Source organism: Mustela erminea, chromosome X (genome assembly GCF_009829155.1).
Source record: "Mustela erminea isolate mMusErm1 chromosome X, mMusErm1.Pri, whole genome shotgun sequence".
NCBI lineage: Eukaryota > Metazoa > Chordata > Mammalia > Carnivora > Mustelidae > Mustela > Mustela erminea.
The window spans coordinates 90,030,317-90,050,338 of NC_045635.1; the positions used below are offsets into that span (position 1 = coordinate 90,030,317).

At 44.6% G+C, this 20,022-nt stretch overlaps 1 protein-coding gene across 2 annotated transcripts in view; it reads left to right on the plus strand.

Annotated features, from left to right (window-relative positions):
• VSIG1 (V-set and immunoglobulin domain containing 1) overlaps nucleotides 1–18,472 on the plus strand; it is a 37,728-nt gene extending 19,256 nt beyond the window's left edge. For both annotated transcript variants that reach the window (XM_032331198.1, XM_032331199.1), the window contains 5 exons: nucleotides 6,164–6,362; nucleotides 11,647–11,802; nucleotides 12,207–12,326; nucleotides 16,249–16,402; nucleotides 16,845–18,472. In XM_032331198.1, the coding sequence (XP_032187089.1) occupies nucleotides 6,164–6,362; nucleotides 11,647–11,802; nucleotides 12,207–12,326; nucleotides 16,249–16,402; nucleotides 16,845–17,250 (1,035 nt within the window). In that variant the 3' untranslated portion in view covers nucleotides 17,251–18,472. The remainder of the gene's footprint in view (nucleotides 1–6,163; nucleotides 6,363–11,646; nucleotides 11,803–12,206; nucleotides 12,327–16,248; nucleotides 16,403–16,844) is intronic.
• The last annotated feature ends 1,550 nt before the right edge of the window (nucleotides 18,473–20,022 follow it).

The following is a 20,022-nucleotide window of genomic DNA, read 5'->3' on the forward strand; positions in this document are numbered from 1 at the left end:
CAGGGGCCAGCTCTTGTTATACTCTCATATTCTCATATTCTTCTCCTATCCCCACATCATTGTTGACTCCAAGCCATAGTGTTTCTCCATACCTGCGGGAGGGTGTTATCCCTTACTGACTATCCCCTCCAAGGGGGTTCCTTTGCTGAATGGGGACTGCAGAAATACCTCATAAGTCTTTTGACCAGGAAGACCAGGATATTTATTAACATGGTCCTCCTCTTAGAGAAGCCCTCCTCTCGGAAGACAGGGACAGCTTCAGATGATCAGTCCCTCAGCAGAGACTCTCAGCTGAAGACTCTAGGCCCCAGAACATGCAGGTTAGCACGGAAGTTTTGGGTGGTTTTGTGCCCCTCCGATCACACCAATTTTCTCCTCTTCCACCCAGCCACTAACTGGTAGAACTAAAGTGACCTCACCTGCCCATGAACAGAACAGGCATTGATCCTACTTAGCATGGGTCTTGCAGACAATATTTACTCTTCTAGAACATCTGTAGTGGATGAAGCCCGTTGTCATTTTCATCTCCCCAGCATACATTGAATGTAGACAACTTCCTTCCAGAGCCCAGTGTCTTTGTATTCTCTGGCCATTCAGATTCTCCCCCACCTGGCCTGTCCTCCTCAGATAGCATTATTATCAAATGTTTTCCAAATATTGGCGAGGTAGGGGTGAACCATCTCCTCACATACATTTGAAAATGAGGGGGGGTATTGATGTGATTATTATAAATGGGAGTCACTGCTGGCAGTTAGTGGGTGGTGGCTAGAGATGCTAGATGACTTACAATACATGACTAAACCCACAGGAGAAATAACTGTCTGTCCCAAATACCAGTGTCACTTCCATTGAGAAACACTCCAAGTTCTTCCCTTCCCACCACCCCACCAACCCCTCCCATCAAAGCTTTTTTTAAAAATTTTTTTTATTTTCAGCATAACAGTATTCCTTGTTTTTAGCACCACACCCAGTGCTCCAAGCAATCCGTGCCCTCTCCAATACCCACCACCTGGTTCCCCCAACCTCCCACCCCCCACCACTTCAAACCCCTCAGATTGTTTTTCAGAGTCCATAGTCTCTCATGGTTCACCTTCCCTTCCAATTTCCCCCAACTCCCTTCTTCTCTCTAACTCCCCTTGTCCTCCATGCTATTTGTTATACTCCACAAATAAGTGAAACCATATGATAATTGACTCTCTCTGCTTGACTTATTTCATTCAGTATAATATCTTCCAGTCCCATCCATGTTGCTACAAAAGTTGGGTATTCGTCCTTTCTGATGGAGGCATAATACTCCATAGTGTATATGGACCACATCTTCCTTATCCATTCATCTGTTGAAGGGCATCTTGGTTCTTTCCACAGTTTGGCGACTGTGGCCATTGCTGCTATAAACATTGGGGTACAGATGGCCCTTCTTTTCACTACACCTGTATCTTTGAGGTAAATACCCAGTAGTGCAATTGCAGGGACATAGGGAAGCTAAAGCTTTTTTTTTTTTTTTTAAAGATTTTGTTTATTTATTTGACAGATAGACAGACACAGCGAGAGAGGGAACACAAGCAGTGGGAGTGGGAGAGGGAGAAGCAGGCTTCTCTCTGAGCAGGAAGCCCGATACAGAGCTCCATCCCAGGACCCTAGGATCATGACCTGAGCCAAAGGTAGACGCTTAACGACTAAACCACCCAGGTGCCCCCTTCCAATCAAAGTTTACCTATTCTGTATCCCTTGGCCTCAGGTGTGTATTCTTGCTAAACCTGATAAATCAATCTAATGAGGAGGGGCTAGGGAGTGGTGATGATAGTTATCTCTTCCAAAAAAAAAAAAAAATCCTTTTAAGCGTAGACTTGTGCCATACCGTCACCCAAAAGAAGCAGTTCAAGTGGTGGGGGGTTCTCAGGCAAATGGCAGGCTGGGAAGGTAGTGGTTTGAAGACAGGGATGTCTTCTTTTTGGTGTTCTTTTCCTTCCACGTGCAGTCTTAGACCCCCTCCTCCCCGCTCCCCACTCCCTGCCCACTGAGGAAATTCCAGAAAAAATTCTGGTCTTGAGACCATTGCCACCCCCGGCTCCTCCTCTCCCACGGCTAGCCCCTCTATGAGGAGTGCAGAAAACCAAGAAGCTGAAGGGAAAGAATGGGTGCTTTGCTGTGGATTTCCACACCCTCCATATTCCCAAAAGGAACCCACAAAAGCAGCTCGGAAGGCTAAATATGTTTATTAATTCCAACTCAGACTCAAACAGAAAGCAGACTGAATTCTTTCAGCCCTTCTTGTTTATACCCCAGCCTCTGGTTAGAGAACAGTGTCACAAAGCTGAGGGGGGAAAAGACCTTTTTGGACAAATCTGGCTCCCAGCTGCATGGCCTCATGTGAATAGGAACTTGGCACCGTGGGAGAGGAAAGTCTCTTGTTGCAGCTGGCAAACATTGAAGGCATCAGGTGGCAGGCCCATTCGGCATGGGCAGTGTCATGCCAATGAATAGTAGCAATTGGCTAAAAGAGAGTTGGAAGGGCCATAATAGGGAAACACTTCCTAGGAATCATCTCTCCCTCCAAAGGCAGGACTAGAAGTGCAGTTTTCATATATTTGGGGGAGAATCAGAAGGTCTGGTTTCCAGGTCTGATTATAAATTACGTGGCTTTGGACAAATCACTTCCTCTATTGGGGCCTTGGTGTCCTTTTCAGTTACCGAAGAGGATGAATTAGAGGTTGCAAACTGGTGGCCTCTGGGCCCGATTTGACCAGTGGATTCATGTTGGCTGACCAGCCCAGTACTTCGTTTGTTTCCACAGTTTGGAAGCCTTTTTTGTATTGGCTTTGCTGTTCACCATGGTCCCCACTGTCCTCTGTGATCCTCTCACCACCCACCAGCCCCTCCCAGCTATTTCCCACATTTCTAATATCCATCTGGCTCCTGAAGGGTCATCAACCTTAGAAGCCATGAATGAAGTGATCTCAAAGGGGGTCTTATAACTGATGTGTCATTACGACTGTACATATCAGCCTCTAACATCATGGAGGAGCAGAGGGGGTCTGGGGGTAGGGCCAGTAGGGCAGCCACAAAGGGCAAGTGGGCAACAAATTAACAAGTACCACTTAAGGGAACACTGGGATGGATTTTTCTTTAAGCAGATTTGCCACCCTCCCCCCCCAAAAGGATGTGTGGCCCATAGAACATCCATGGCTTTTCCTGCACCTCATTTGCTTTGATCTCTAAATTGACAATATACTTTCTTTGAAAAGATACAAGCCCCATGGGATCATGGGCTGAGTCCTGGCCATTGTTCTGCTTTGATTTTTCAAAGAGTTATTCTTTTGTGGAAAATGGCACCATGTTTCAGTACTTCCCGTGTGATTAGATAAGCAGTTTCAGGAAAACATTTCTTTCTTTTTTCTTTACAAGGACAGTGTGACAGCTTGGACTTCCCCTAACAGAAAGTCCCTCCATCTGTGAGTCTGGCCACCGGCTAGCCCTGGGGACTTTCCTTCTCAGGCCAAGGCCCTCCCCTTTAAGGTGTCCATTGTTACCCCTCCTTAGCGCCATTCTTATTCCTGACACCCTTCAGTATTATTTGTGAGAGGGTGAGATATAGGGGGGGATGGTATTAGGAGCAAGGGTAGAAGGGATGGGGAGGGTCCTTTTTAGAGGGAAGTTACAAGTCCAGGGCCTCATAACTTATTTGCTCATTTCACCTGGATTCATGACCAAAGGTGAGACTTTCACAGTGCCTTCTTTGCATGTTTTAGTCCTTGCCTAAAACACATGCTCTCTTGGCTCTCTGCTCTGCGCGGAAACAAGGTCTTTTCTCCCAGACCCTCTGACATTCACTGTAGGCCGTAGGCAGGACTGATGTTGTGTCTCATTGTGATGTCACCAAGACTCAGCATAAAATAGGCTGACTTACCCCCAGTCTTCCTGAGAGCAGGGGAAGCGGCCAGATGTCCAAGCTGTGAAAAGGCTTCTTGGATGGCCTGCAAGCTGTGTTCCAGGTAAGAGTCCACAGGACCTCAGATTGTCGATTACCAAGTAAATAAGCCCAACACTGGCTAGTGAAATGCAAAGCCTGAGAGCTTGGGTGTCAACTCAGATGAAGGCAATAGACCTCTGATTAGCTGACTCTCCTCCTGGACCCTTTGAATTCCTTCAGTTAAAGTTGGCTTTCCAGTTTATAAGTCCAACAGGACCCCTTTGGGGCAAACATTGGTGATTTCAGTAGGTGTGAATGGACAAATTGAATTATAAATGGCTCATTTGAGGCAGGAAAGAAAGCTAGTTGATGTTAGACAACTGGAGAGAGACAAGTATTTTTCTCCTTAAATATGGTCTTTGAATTTTCCCTCAGAATCAACCTCTCTGATTTAGTTTAAAACTATACTGGCTTTCTATTTGAAGGGGGAATATATCTGAATTTTTCTTGACCATATCTTTTTTTTTTTTTTGATTTGCTGATTGCCTTTTCTCTTTCATTATCCAATTAAGGTAAAGAGCACCAGACAAGGAGTTAGAAGAACCAGGTTCTAGACCTTTCCTCACTGTTAACTGTGTGTGTGTGTGTGTGTGTGTGTGTGTGTGTGTGTGTGTTTTATCTCTCTGAGCTTCAGTTTCCTCTAGAAAGTGAGGAGAGTGAATTAAATGAATAAGGCCCTCTTAGTAGATTTTATGAAAACAATTAGTTCCACTGGACCAGGGTGATACCTGTTTATTAAATAATAAGCCATCACTTGAATGACACACATTTATATGAAACTGACAAAGTGTTTGGGATGTGTATGTCTGATGAAGGAACCTCAGGGATCACCTAGTCCAGTGATTTCCAAGCTTCAGTCCTTTATGTCTTATCTTTATGATTTTTTGTCATAATTGTGCATACCAGGAGTATTATTTAATGTCACTTTCTATAGTGATTTGGTTTTTTAAAATATCTACCTCAGTGTCACCCTAAGCCATAATACCCATGAAGTCACAGATGTGATAAGCGAGATATGTGTCTTTCTAATAAGTTTTCATTTATGTGCCACCTAAAATCAGCTTATGTGCTTATACCTGGGGAATACATCTTGTAATTTGGAGGGCATTCCTTGGACTCCTTGTTCAGATGTGGAAAAGAAAAGCTGGAGAGATTAAATCATGTTGTTTCTCATCATAAAGCATGTTGCCATGGAGGCATGACCAGAGGCTACCTTCCCTATGTCACAGTCAGACACAGACCTGGGGCTAAAACCTAGGTCAACTGACTCCTAGACCAGACCTCTTTCCACCTCACCATGCAGCTTCTAGGGTTGCCATTATGATCTAACTATTCATGATCTTTACCAGAGATGGGACTAGAACCCAGATCTTCCTCGAGTGTGGTTAATCATAGTAGTAATAAATGAAGCCTGTGACTTGACTTTGGATGAGGCATTTAATATTTCTGGATTTGAGGGCCCTTATCCGTCTAAATGAAATAATAATTCCAGTTCTGCCTCCTGCCACATGGGGAGAAAGGGAGGAGCTGCCATTGACAAAGCACTTCCTAGGTCACTGTGAGGGGATGGGACCAGATGATTTCCTGGGGGCCCCTCTGCTCTGAAATGGTACTCTTCTAAGAAACAGGATAAACCCGAGTTTGTTTATCCAGAGGAGTAGGTGTGTATGAAAGGAGTACGAATTTTCTAACTCTTAGGGAAACTTGAGAGTCCTCTAGTCCCACTGAGTAAAGTAAAATCAAATAATAAGGAAAAAATTATAAAGCAGGGGAAAAATGATGGTTTTGGCTTTCCCATCAGGCATTTGTGTTCTATACAGTGAGTTTCCTCCAGGTAGGCTCCTCAGGTGAGCACCTTGATCTAGCCTAAGCTTAGCAGTTGAAACCTGTCATCTCCAGCTATTGATCATCTGTAAGATCGGCACATGTCCCTCCTGAGATGACATCACAGAAGGGCTGTGCACACACCTGAGGAGGCAGTTGTGCACAGCCCTGAGAAAACAGCCCTGTGCAGTTGTGCACAGCCCTGTTGAGACCACCGTTTGCCATGGGATCTGTTCTGTGTGGGAGAGGGTGGGTGGGAATGTTGCCTCTTGCCAGCAAAGGTCAAGGTCAGATGGAGGGTGCTTCCAGATAGCTTATCTTAGCGCTAGACACTCTGCGGTTCTCACTTCTGCCATTTTTCTGTCCTAGATTTACTATTCTGAAGGTGGACAAGCCGTAGCCATCGGGCAATTTAAAGATCGACTTGTAGGGTCTAACGATCCAGATAACGCCTCTATCACCATTTCACATATGCAACCAGCAGACAGTGGTGTCTACGTCTGTGATGTTAACAACCCCCCTGACTTCACCGGAAATAATCAAGGCATCCTTCAAGTCAATGTGTTAGGTATGGGCAATATTTCTGTTTTGTTTTGTTCTTTTTTTCCCTCTTCTTGGAACAACTTAGGACCTTGAGTGAGCCAGGGAAGTAAACAATGGTGCTATCTAAGTCCCAGGGATAAATATCCTCCCTGCTCCTTTTCTTGTTGGGGAAATAGAGACACACCACCAACCCAACCCTTAGAGTACAACCAAGCTACAAGAAATCACTCACAAAACATATTGAAATAATTGCCAAATGACAGATAGCAGAAGATGACCCAACCTCCAGGGATCTGGGTCTCTGAAGGGTGGAATGAAGACAGATGAGATGACACACTTGTCCCCACTAAATGATCACTAGCAACTCCTTTGGAGGGAACTTCGGATTAGAGCCAGTCCTGGGGGAGCTAACTGTCCAGTTATGAACTCTCCTAAGCCTTCCCGCTAGTCCCACCATGAAATCATTCTTTTGAGTAAAGGCAGGAGGGTCCCTTTTGAAAATGTTAGCATTATCTGGAAAGAGGACCACAGGTTAAGCCAGAATTGAGAATTTATTTATACACAGATATTCATGATGTGACATTTGGCAAGTCCTATCTGCTTTTCAAATGCACTTGGAGGGGTTCATTTTTACAGCATTTACTGAGTGCTTCCTGTTTTGTGCCAGGAGCCATGAAGTTTAAAATGCTGGAGGCATGGTTTCAGCTCATGGAGAGTTCACAGTTGTTGTTGTTGTTGTTTTTTAAAGATTTTATTTATTTATTTGAGAGAGAATGAGTGAGAGGGAGCATGAGAGAGACAAAGGTCAGAGGGAGAAGCAGACTCCCCAAGAAGCTCGGAGCCCAATGCAGGACTCCATCCTGGAAGTCCGGGATCATGACCTGAGCCGAAGGCAGTCACTCAACCAACTGAGCCACCCAGGCGCCCGAGTTCACAGTTTTTGATGATGTCTAGCCCTCCTTCCAATCTCAGAAAGGACAGGGGATGTTTTGCTCCTGTCTGGAGGCCTAGCAAGGTCTTGTCTGCAGGGCTGCAGAAGTACTGAAGGGAGAAAGGAAAGGGCTGTCAACCCTCAATGATTAACCTGTTGAGCTAAGTAAGGGCTCTCCCATTTCTAAGTAATCCCAAATGGTGCCCATCTAGTCATTGTTCCTTTCAAGCTGTGTATATCTATCCCAGGAAAGGGGGAACTAGATCAAACCAGTGACTTGATAACTGACTGGCTTGGAAAAGCAGCAGTTGGTAAAAGGTGCACACCTAGGAGAACCATCCAGAGTTGTCTGAGCTTGCATCCCAGGTGATGCCCCAGATGAGGTGCGCTACTGCATCTGCCCACCTGGAAAGGAGGGGAAAGGTCATCAGGAGCTGAGTTTTAAGAGTGGGGTAGCTCAATAGTGCCTTTATTTTGCTGAGCCCCATGTTAGGCATTGGGGTACAGGGGGAAGACAAGAGAATTACACACAAGCCTTTTCCTAGGAGAGTTGATGTTCAGGTTTGGAAGACTGGTCATTTACCTGGGAACTAAACAGTGCAGCACAGATGCTAGGAGTCCAAAGCCTTAGGTTCTAGTTCATACTTGGCTACTCAGTGGCCTTGGGCACATCAGTCCACATTTCTCTGGCCATTTTGAGATAGAGCTGTAATTCCTGCCCTGTCTTCACAGGTTTATTATGAGTCAAATGATAGAGTAGAGATTCCACATTCAAAGCATTTAGGGATTCGTCCTCTCATGGTTTCCTGCTGCTCCCTGGCTCTGGGTTGTCCTTCTGACCAGAAACAACCTAAAGAAGCCAAGCCTCTTTATCTCTGAGCTTGCAAAAAGCTCTGAGATAGTTAAACAGTAAGTTTAATGTCCCCTTTTAAAAAAAAAAGATTTTATTTATTTATTTGACAGAGAGAGACACTGTGAGCGAAGGAACACAAGCCGGGGGAGTGGGAGAGGTTGAAGCAGGCTTCCTGCTGAACAGGGACCCCATGCGGGACCTGAGCCGAAGGCAGACACTTAACAACTGAGCCACCCAGTCACCCCAGGAAGGTTAATATTCTTAAATTTAAAGCTCGGAGAATCCTTAGTCCAAGAAGTTGAGAGTCATTTTCTCTTTGAGTTGTTTTCCCATGAGTCTTTGGGTCAGTTGTTCCCACAATGACTGTGTCATGACTTTTCCTTAAGCATCCAGCATCCAGGCAAGGTAAAAGGCAGAAGAGTCTGTGGATTATCTTGTTTGGGAACTCTCAAGAATTCTATTTTTATTGATTGGGGTAAGAACTAAGGTCTTGTACAAATACATGCTTTCTGGAAATCTTGAGACCGATAATTTTCTCTAAAAATTGCAGAGGTTGTTTACCTTTCTGAAGTTCCATGGCCTTTGAGTGCCTGTCCTGCTTACCCTGACTGAGGGATGGGGCATGGATGGGACAGGGGGGTCAGGGAGGCCAGCTGTGGGGAGAGAGGTGTTGATACTTCCTTTGCAACCACACTTCCCAGCAATGCATTTCCCAGAGACATTCCCTGGCGCAGTGATGGGCGTAGGTCCCATGCATTCACTCCTCCATGCATAAATTCATTTCAGCAACTCCTGAACACCCGTCTCATTACTGTGCTACACAGTGGAGATGGAAAGATGTAAAAGATAGGCTATAGCCCTCTAAAAGTTTTGAGAAGAGGGGGCAGGGCATGACTTAGGTAAAGGAAACAACAATGAGCAGAGGCCCAAGTGGCTTGGATGATCATTCATTTGAGTGGCTTCCATTAGGTATGATAGCCTTGGAAAATGTGTCTCTGAAAAAAAAAATCCAGGTTGACGTTTGAGTAATTATTTTATATGCATTTGGAATGACCATCATATTCCTTCCGTGATTTGGCACCTAAAAAGAAAATGATGAATTTAGGGAAGGCTTGGGGACGCAATGAAGCATTTTCATTGATTTTCTGAGGTGAGCCTCTCCCTCCCACCCTCATTTTGCTGAAAGCAATAATGCTAAATGGTAGATCAATGGCTTTGCCAGTAAAACATCCAAATTCTACCAGGGACGTTAGCTAGATGAAATGTCAATTCAATCCTGATTCAGTAGTTTTAGAAAATATATAGGTTTGGGATATGGCTCAAAGTGATTCACTAAGTGTTTTGTTAATAAAAAATAAAGGGCAGAAATTGTGTTCAGAAAAGAAAAAAAGCCTATCTGGTGTTGATTCTGGGCTCCAGAAACACCCTCATTTAATTTTCTGTTCAAAATTGTGTAAAGGCCATCGAGTCATCATGGTTTTAAACAGGACATTCTCTAAATCTAGTGACAGTTGCAATGGACTTCCGGTTAAACAGGCTAGCTTCAGGGAAGCAAATCGAATGAGATGTTCCCATCTGAGAAAATCAACGGTAAGGAAAAAAGAATAAAGAACTAAAGAGAAAAATACTGATTTTTAAAAGATTTTATTTATTTGTCAGACAGAGAGAGAGCACGCAAGCATCGGGGAGGGGCCGAAGAAGGAGGAGAAGCAGGCCCCCCCCACTGAGCAGGGAGCCCAATGTGGGGCTTGAGCCCAGGACCCCAGGATCATGACCTGAGCCGAGGCAGATGCTTAACCGACTGAGCCACCCAGGTGCCCCAAAAAATACTTATTTAAATTTAAAACCACCTGTTTAAAAGATAGGGATGGAGAAGCAGTCCCAAGACCTCCAGCCATCTCTGTCTTCCTGCTCCTGGGTCCAGCTGGTTAGAGTCTGAGACTGGAAGATTGACTTCAGTAGAAAACTATAAAATGTGGCCATAGAAATTAGTCCTGCCTGTGGCCAACAGCAGTTCCATATGCGAGGTGCTGTAGACGTCATTTCGTTTATCGAAATTCGGTATGTTTGGATGAGCCTGAGATCAGGCAGTCTCTTGTTCACACTTACATGGAAGAGTCAGCTGAGGTTTGGTTGGGTGAGGTTACTTGTCTAAACACAGCTAGAGTGAAGCTGCAGACGGTGGTCTAGGTGGATTTAACTGCTCCCTCTGGTAAGACCTGTAGGGCTGCAGAGTCCAGAACATTTAAGGCATAGCTAGCCTGTGTCTTCGGCAGGTTTTGTACCTAAGTTACGATAAGCAAAGGTGAGTTGCTAAGTACTGACATTCAGATTATTACCTATATGGAACACAAGGCTTAGAACAAGGTGGGAGCAGTAAGACGAATGAGGAAATTCAGATCCTCAGTTGCCCACAGGACCCCTCCACGTAGATGTTTCATAAACTGCTGAGACTCAGTGTGTCCCCAGATGATGGTATCATCACCCCTTCTTCCTCCTCTCTCCATCCCAGAAAACCTGCGCCTCCTGTGCTTATCTTGGGATGGCACATACCCAGCTGTCCAAATCAGAAACCTGGGAGCCATCACTGCCTGTGCCCTCTTCCTCATGCCTCATTCGTTTGGCCACCAAGTCCCACCGATTTTACTCCCTTGAGACCCCTTGACTCTGCCTCCTCCTTTCCCTTGGTTCTGGCACCCCCAGCACGCGAACAAACCATCTAATGCATTAAAAATGACCACCATCCTTTCCCTACTTAAATTCCTTCCGTGGTTGTCCTGCTCACCACGTAAAATATATGAAATACAAAGCCTTCCACACTGTAGCCTCTGCTGCTCTCTGGCCGCATCTCCCACTACTCCCCCCATCCCACTTCAGACCTTGCAGGGGCATTTCCAGTGCCTAGTCCAGTGCTGGGCACACAGAAGGGATGAAAGATGAATAAAGATTTCAGCTTTGTGTAGCTCACCTTGTCCAAAATGGGCTTCCCCAACCAATGAGGGATACAGGCCAATTCAGACCATCCACTAATTTTGAGAACTAAATGCCCAACCGTGACTCCTAAAGGAAAGGAAAAATATGGCATTGATAAAACAAAGGTTGTAAAAAAAAAAAATAACAACTTAATTTCGAAGTAGCTAAGTGTTCTATTTTCCTTTAAAACTGGGCTTCAGAAGTGTAAACTGTGTCCTTAGTCATTTAGTGTTTGCTTACATTTGGCTGTCTTAATAAAGGCATATTTTAAGACACAATGCGGAAATTCACAGTCATGAATCTGGGGAGGGAGGCAGACGGAAGAGATGCTGCTAGAATTGTAATGGCCTGGTGCCTGGCAGGTCTTTGGACCTGAAGTGTTCTACTCCCACCTGGTGGTACAATTGGAAAACGGTTGCACAAAATTTGTAAAGCTTTCAAAACTGAGCGCCTAGTGCGGTAGTCTACAAAATGACAGCTGGAAGTGGCCTCCAATTGTGACAGGTTGCAACTTTCCCTGCAGCATTTTTACTCTGTGTCATTGCCTTACAGTCAGACCTTCTAAGCCCTTTTGTAGCATCCAAGGAGTACCAGAAACTGGCCATCCAATATCTCTTTCTTGCCTCTCTGTGCTCGGGACACCTTCTCCTGTATATTACTGGTATAAACTCAAAGGTGGAGACATCATCCCAGTGAAAGAAAACTTCAGTAAGTTCAGCCCTCCGTGGCCCCTGGCAAGGCCTGGTGTGTGTGGTTGGCTGATGGCGTGTGTGTGGCTGGTTGCTCAGTCTTTAGAACTCAGTCCTTCTGGAAAGGAGAAGGAAAAAGCAGATCTCCTAGCAAGATGACTGTGGTCTGGTCTTATTCCCCAAACCCTAGTGGTCAAGCCAGTGTTTGGCTCACTCAGAGGTGGTGGGTATGGAGGGAAGAGGCATGGTCCCCGGTGGGCTACCTTTGGAAGGGTCCTGAGGGGTCTAGCGGGACCCTGGACAGCTCAAGGAAGGGGTGGAGGCAATGTGGGGAAGTGGGTCGGCAAGGAGTGATTTGTTTACCATGACATGATCTGTACCCTCCGTAAGAGATTTCAAAAGTCCGTTTCCTGTTTTTGACAGACCCAGCCACTGGGACTTTGGTTATTGGAAATCTGACCAGTTTTGAACAAGGTTATTACCAGTGCACAGCTAGCAACAGCCTTGGCAACAGTTCCTGCGAAATTGATCTAACTTCTTCCCGTGAGTCGATCATCCAACTTTAATGCACTTTCTCCTTAAGTCAAGTATCCTGGGCCTGCCAACTAAGTGAATTAATTAGGATCCCTGCTTAAGCCTTCCTGCCTCTCGGGTGATTTTGGTGGTTTATTTCTAGGTTGACAGGCTGAATTATTACTATCCTAATATCTAAAATTTGCATGATACTTAATATGTGCCATACACTGCCCTAAAACATTTACAAAAAGTTTGTTTTACCCTCACAAAATTTCTAAAAGGTAGGTATTATGAACGAATAAATAAAACAGCAGCCCCACTGATAGTACAAGGCTGGATTTTCTTTGTGATGCTGTTGGTGAATCCAGGGGAAACCAGCAATCTGTGTTGGACATGGAGCTCACAAACTTTCTGGTTCTTCAGTAATTCACTAAGATCTGCCTCTAATAATAGTAGTAAAAATAACACCTGTACATACAGTCCCAGTAGCTAATATTCGTGGAGCACAAATTATGTGCCAGGCACATAATGGCTAGGTGTTGTGAGCATTATCTCACTCAATCCTCTAGCCACCTTATGGAGGCACAATATATTGTTAGCTTCATTTTACTGAAAAGGACATTGAAACTCAAGGAGGTAAGTGACTTGCCCAAGGTCATCTAGTTAGTGAATGGCAGAGCGAGGATGCCTCTATTTTTTTTCTAAAGATTTTATTTGTCAGTGAGATGGAGGGAAGAAAGCCCAAGCAGGGGGAGCAGCAGGCAGAGGGAGAAGCAGGCTCACTGCTGAGCAGGGAGCCTGAGTGGGGCTCAATCCCTGGCCCCTGGGATCATGACCTGAGCCAAAGGTAGATGCTTAACTGATGGAGCCACCCAGGCATCCAGCCAGAATGCTTTAAATCACAACCTTCCAGTTCAAAGGTGCTCAGTTTACTAAGCATAGACTTGAGGGCCTGGAGTTGTCAAATTGGGCCAGTCAGGGGCAAGCTCTTACAAGGGATACCTTGCCACATCTTTTTTTGTTTTTTTTTGTTTTTTGTTTTTTGTTTTTTTAAAGATTTTATTTATTGGAGAGAGCGAGCATGAGTGGGCATAGGGAGGTAGAGATGCAGGCTCCCTGTTCAGCAGGAGGGGAGGCTCCATCCTGGAATCCCAGGATCACAACCTGAGCTGAAGGCAGACACGCTCAACCAACTGAGCCACTCAGATGCCCCTTGCCACACCTTTGAATGATCACTTAATAACACTTGGGATCATGTCATCTATTCATTATTCCTAACTCAAGTTGAATCTGTGACTAATACATACCATATGCACATGGCCAGTTCCCTTGGACCATCGCTCTCCTATGAAGCTAAGCTTTCTTCCTTTCACTTGTCTGGAATCAAACATTTTCCATTTCCAGGTTGCTTCTTCATTCACCTAATTTCTATTCAAAGGTGAAGATAGGTCTTTTGGGTCTTCGTCTATAGTCTCATTCTCCCCCTAGTCCCTGGATCATTTCTGCTATAGATCTCCATTATCTTCTCCAGTCCTGTTTTGCCTTTCCAGAAGTAGTCATAATGCACCTGTAGACACTCGGGAGTTGTACTTGAGCCTTGCTTCTGCTCAAATACTCTTTTTAAATGATGTTGGCATTTGGTTGCCTGCTTGCTTGCCTGCCTGCCTGCATTCCTCCCTTCCAGCCTGCCTCCTCCTCTCCCTCCTTCAAACCTTAATTGGATATCTACTAAATGCCAGGAACTATCATAGGTGGTACAGATACAGAGATTAATAAGATCTATGTCTTACACTCAAGGAACGCACAGTTTAGCTAGAGGGACGAACAGTAAAATGTGTTAAATGCTAGACTAGCAATCTGTACAGGGCCTCTAGGACCCTAAAGAAGAAACAATTAATTATGCTTATAAAGCCAGAGCCAGCTGTATTGACAAAGTGCTATTTGAGCTGGATCTTGAAAGAACTTGCAAAATCCGTTTATCTATAAAATAGGGATGAAGGTGAAAGGCAGCTGACGGATGATGGCACTACAGCAGCAGGCTTAGGAGGGCAACCAGTCCCTGCTGGGGGAGGAGGATGGAGGGTTCCAGAAGAGATGTCTCCAAGGGAAAAAAATCTTAAGAAACCAAAAGGTTATCGGATGTGTTTAAACCTACTGAAAGGAGTTTTAAGAGTTTTAGTGGAAATTTTGGGGATTAGTAGTAATACCTTAAAAAAAATCCCCAAATGAGACAATTATTAACAAATTAATTATCAAAGAAACAATTTAAATGTACAGGAATCATACATAATGAGGGGGGCGCCTAGGTGGCTCAGTCAGTTAAGAGTCTGACTCTTAATCTCAGTTCAGGTCTCGATCTCAAGAGACATGAGTTCAAGCCCCAAGCTAGGCTCCACATGGAGACTATTTACACATTTTTCTTTCTTAATAAATGAAACAAGATGGGATTGGGAGGGAGACAAACCATAAGTGACTCTTAATCTCACAAAACAAACTGAGGTTTGCTGGGGGGAGGGGGTTTGGGAGAGGGTGTAGGGTTATGGACATTGGGGAGGGTATGTGCTATGGTGAGGGCTGTGAAGTGTGTAAACCTGGCGATTCACAGACCTGTACCCCTGAGGATAAAAATACATTATATGTTTATAAAAATTTTTAAAAATATTAGAAAAAAAACTAAACATTTTTCTTTCTATTTTTTTAAAGATTTTGTTTATTTATTTGAAGGAGAGAGAGACAGCCAGAGAGGGAACACAGACGGGGAGGTGGGAGAGGGCAAAGCAGGCTTCCTGGCAAGCAGGATCGATGCAGGGCTCGATCCCAAGACCCTGGATCATGACCTGAGCTGAAGGCAGACACTTAACGACTGAGCCACCCAGGCACCCCTAAAAAATTTCTTAAAAACCAAGAATCATAGGCTGTATTATGTTCTGCAGCTGTGAAACGATATTTACATAGTCATAATCCTGTAAACTTTGATGCTACAATTTGTGCTCTGGCTCTGTCTGGAGAATGTGTGAGTGGAGTGGAGTGAGAAGACAATCTCCACTGTTCCAGGGTAGGAGGTCATAAAAAAAAAATGACAAAAATCGGAAGGTTAAAACAAGCACAATAGAAACATGGGGGCAAATACCGGATGATGAAAGAAAAAGAATTAAGAGTTGGTTGCCTCTAGTGAATGGGACACAGAGACGGGGAGGAGCAGGGATGGGGACTGTTGCTTCCTTGCCTGAAGTCTAGTAGAACCGCATGACTTTCCAAATCGTGCGCAACAGAGTCCTTTAATCATCAAAAGTTGAAAGAATGACCAGGCAACTCAACTAGCCTCTCATCTCAAAATACAAGACGTCCGGCCTTGTTTGAAGGGAGGTGGATGGGGACGGGCCCACTGGAACTCAGGCAAGGTCTCCCAGGGACATTGGAAGGTCTGGCGCTCACATCTGGATGGTCGCACATTCGTTGAGTTTTTCCATAGGCTGACCGGATAGACCAGATACCTGTATATGGAAATGGGCATACCTCTTCCAGTGGCCAGAACACATGAGGCTCCTTGGTGAGCACAGCATCCGTGGAAGAGGTTTTTTAGGGACCTACTTCCCCTATGCTCCGGATAAACCTGGTGAAGTGTCCCTGCCTGTAACAGGGGTCCTTTCTCCAGTTACCAGATTGTAGCTCCGTGGTGTCTCCTTCACGGATCAAGCAGATGCCCAGTGAAGACTCACTTCCCTCGGCCCTATTTTGAAAGTGAGCTCTGTGCCCCCTTCCCCAGGTTGGCACATGTGTCTGTGTGTATCTGTGTGAATGGGTGAGCTCCACCGTGGGGCTTTCTAGCCTCTACGAGTCATGCTCCCCACCACATGAAGGCTCTGGATAGTCCACATGGGCCACAAATGTGCACGTGGGAGGCAGACCGCGTGTTCCACTTTACCAACCAGGTGCTTGTTTCTTCCAGATCCAGAAGTTGGAATCATCGTTGGGGCGCTGGTGGGTGCCCTGTTGGGTGCTGCCATCATCACCTCTGTTGTGTGCTTTGCAAGGAGCAAGGCCAAGGCCAAGGCAAAGGGGAAGGAAAGGAAGAGAAATTCAAAAACCAGCACAGAACTTGAGTAAGATCTTACTTTGTTGCCTTTACTTGAACGTTGACATTTGTCGGGCGTCGCACTATCAGCCAGCTCTTCCTCGGCACCCCCTTTAGACCGACATACGGGGGTGCCTTTCTGCTCCCCCTCACTGCTTCTATAGAAGAAGGGTAGCAGCAGCTACCAGTTCCTGACAACTGTGTGCCAGACTCTGCTCTAAGTTCTCTATCAACTCATTTAACCACCTCTGGAATCATAGTTTTTCTCTCTTGGACTCTCATTCTCTTGTTGAGACCTAACCTCTCCGGCTGGGAGAGAAGACAAGCGTGCAGTGTGACAGTGAGTCAGAATCCCAGACGTCACAGAGGCCCTGAGCAGACTGAAACCTGTGGTCACTGAAGCTAGAGCCTAGGGCTCCACGTGAAATGATGAACCCTAACTCGTTCTTCCCTGGGCCTTCTTCCTGCAGACCAATGACAAAGATAAACCAAAGTACAGAGCTCGAGGCAATGGCGGGGGAACATGCTCTCCAGCTCGAAGCGACTCTGCCACCTTCTGGCCACGAGAATGACCCCACTACCACCCTGGGTCCAGATCATGAGCCGACCCCGGAGCCGGAGCTGGAGCCTGAGTCTGTCTGGGAGCCAGCCCCACAGCCTGCCCTAGAGCAAGAGCCTGTCCCAGAACTAGAGCCTGTTCCAGAGTCGGAGCCTGTCCTGGAGCCAGAGCCTGTCCCGGTGCCTGAGCTGGATACAGAGCTGGAGCCTGAGCCAGAGACAGAGCCAGAGCTGGAGCCGGAGCCAGAGTCTGATCCCGAGCCCGGGATTGTAACGGAGCCCTTGTGCGACAGGGAAAAGGGAATGAAAAAGCCATAGGCTAGTAGCCAAGTACAGTGTTCATCAGTAGGGAACCCATTACTGGCATTTGGAGTTGCCCTAGCCAGTCTCCCACCATGTCCCTCTCTTCTGACCTGCCCTCTTCTAACAAAGTGCTCCTGCCTTTGATCCAAAATAAATAGGTCAAGATAAATGCAAGGGTTCCTCTGTTACTTTCACTCTAACATGTAAGCGTGACTAATGACAAAGCAAGTGACTTTCTAATTCAGTTGAAGGCATTTTGCAGCAATATCTACATTGTACTTTGGAAAATCTCATTTCTCTATTTTCAGCTACTCTGTTACATTCCGCATGCACACATGACAAGGTGGCATTAACTGGATTCAATGCTATTCCTAGGATCAATTGGTCAGGGCTTCCCTAATTCATTTTCACAATGGCCACAAAGACAAAAATTTGCCAGCCTTCTTTGAGAGAGATGGGAGGGGGGAGAAATCCTCAAAAATTCCAGAGGAGGATATGTAAAGGGTACATATTCAAACGAGGTCTTAAAAAATCAGTGCTTCATTTATCATATTAGATTTCCCAAGGAACCACCCTGCTCTACAAGATCTTGAGCACAGCAAAATTTTTAAATAACCTAATTTTTAAATGCTAGATGATGTACAGGCAAACAATTCCAAATGACGTGTTCCTTAGATGACCACAAAATGTTAGGATCATGGGTGGTGTACAATTTAGCTTCTAATGAGATGTTATCACTCTGTCTGATCCTATCTACTTTAGAAGGGCCAGAATAGGAAACTGTTCTAAATGAACACTTAAGATCTGTTTTAGATAATCTGAACTAATTATTTAATCTGTTTCACTGTTGGGATATTCCACATTAATTGATACCATTTTTGTATAAATGCTAACTATTAACTAACATGCTAAAATGTTTTTTCCATTGATTGTATTTTCCCCACATTCCACTTGAAGAAATTTATAGGTAGACTTTCTCATTTGTGTAATCAGATTTTAAATCTTGTTTTGAGGCTCAATAAATTCTCAATAAAATCTTATTTGAATGATCCTAAGGTAAATCTTTTATTAATGTTATAGACATATACTTCATGTACAATAAAGCACACCCATTTCACGTGTATCATTTGATGAGTTTTGACAGATGTATATGCCCATGAAACCACCACAGTTTAAATAGAGCATTTCCACCAAATCCAAAGTGTTTTTGATGCCTCTTTGTGCAATCCCACCATCACCCCAGCCCCAGGCAAACACTGATTTGCTTTCTGTCATTAGAGATTAGCTTTGCTTTTTCTTTTCTTTTTATTATTATTTTTAAATCATGCTCAGTCAGCCATTGCCTTTTCTTGACCTTTGTATAAATGCGATCATACAGTCTGTACTTGTTTTGTGTCTGCTTCTTTCCAAGGTGAATCCTTTTTGAATGAAGTAATGAATCTCTAACTTACCACACCCCGATTTTCATGTAGGGGATTTTCTTAAGTTGCAAAGCCCTTTATATAGAGAATATACTTACACAGAAGTTGAGGTAGAACCTTTGTCGGTTTTAAGGTAGATAGAACTTAACATTTAATTTACACTTATGTGGAGCCATGAAGAGAAGTAACAAGCTTTTACTTAGGTATTTTCTTTGATGTGTCAATTTTCAATGAATCATAGGGATTTTTTGAAGCATATATAATTCCATTCACATTAAATATATTATGATACACAGTGTCTGATGGGTCCAGTAAGCATGAAGGTTTTGAGAATGATCTATTATTTAAAGATTAAAAACTAAACACCAGCAGTGTAAAAATCTCCATTACCAGAACACCAAAGTAGCTAGAATTCACTTTTCTCTTCTGCCTTTATAATAGAGGCGAATTACAAGAGACCAATATGTAATAGTCAATAGCTGTACCTCCCAAATTTCTGATGGACTGGTGCTGAGCAGGAAGTCACTCTTGGTGATCTTACACAACTCTGTCCTTATCAGCATTGCTTTGGTCAAAATACTGATGAATAGTGGATTTAGTGGTTTTCAACTTTTTTTGAAGGTCATGGATCACCTTGAAAATCTGTTGAAAACTCTGGACCCCTTTCCATAGGAAAACCACTTATATACACAAAGTGTCTTATACAATTTTAGGTAAATTACAGACTCCCTGAATCCAAGATTAAGAGCAAGTGACTTAGATAAAAACACAGAAGGGACACTTAATAAATGTGTGGATGCCTTCCTCCTGAGGAGAATGATTACTAGGTTGTAGGACTCAAAATGATCTCAATAGCCTGGAAGCTGAGCTAAAATCAAACAGGAATGGAGGGGAAAGCCCAGATTTAAAAATATAGAGTACATGCTGCCCATGCAAAAACCTTAGCTGGGTAAGGCTGGGAAGTAAGTAGGGTTAATCTGAAGTGGTATCTTGGGATCTCTCCTTTCAGTGCCCTTCCAGGCCATCTGGCATCTTAGTTTCCAAACACCCAGGATTCTCATGTACCTACTAGCTCAGTGATCCACTCAGCCCTGCATCACCCAGACACCCACCCATTCATTGCTCAGGATTTACCTCTACCCTTGCTACCACTTTATTTACTTTTTTTTTTTTTTACAGATTTTCTTTATTTATTTGAGGGAATGTAGGTTGAGTGGGGGGGTGGGAAGAGGGAGAGTATCTTCAAGCAGACACCCTGCTGAGCGCAGAGCCCAGATGTGGGGTTCAATCTCAGGACCCTGAGCTCATGACCTGAGCTGAAATCAAGAGTTGGACGCTCAACGGACTGGGCCCTCCAGGAACACTC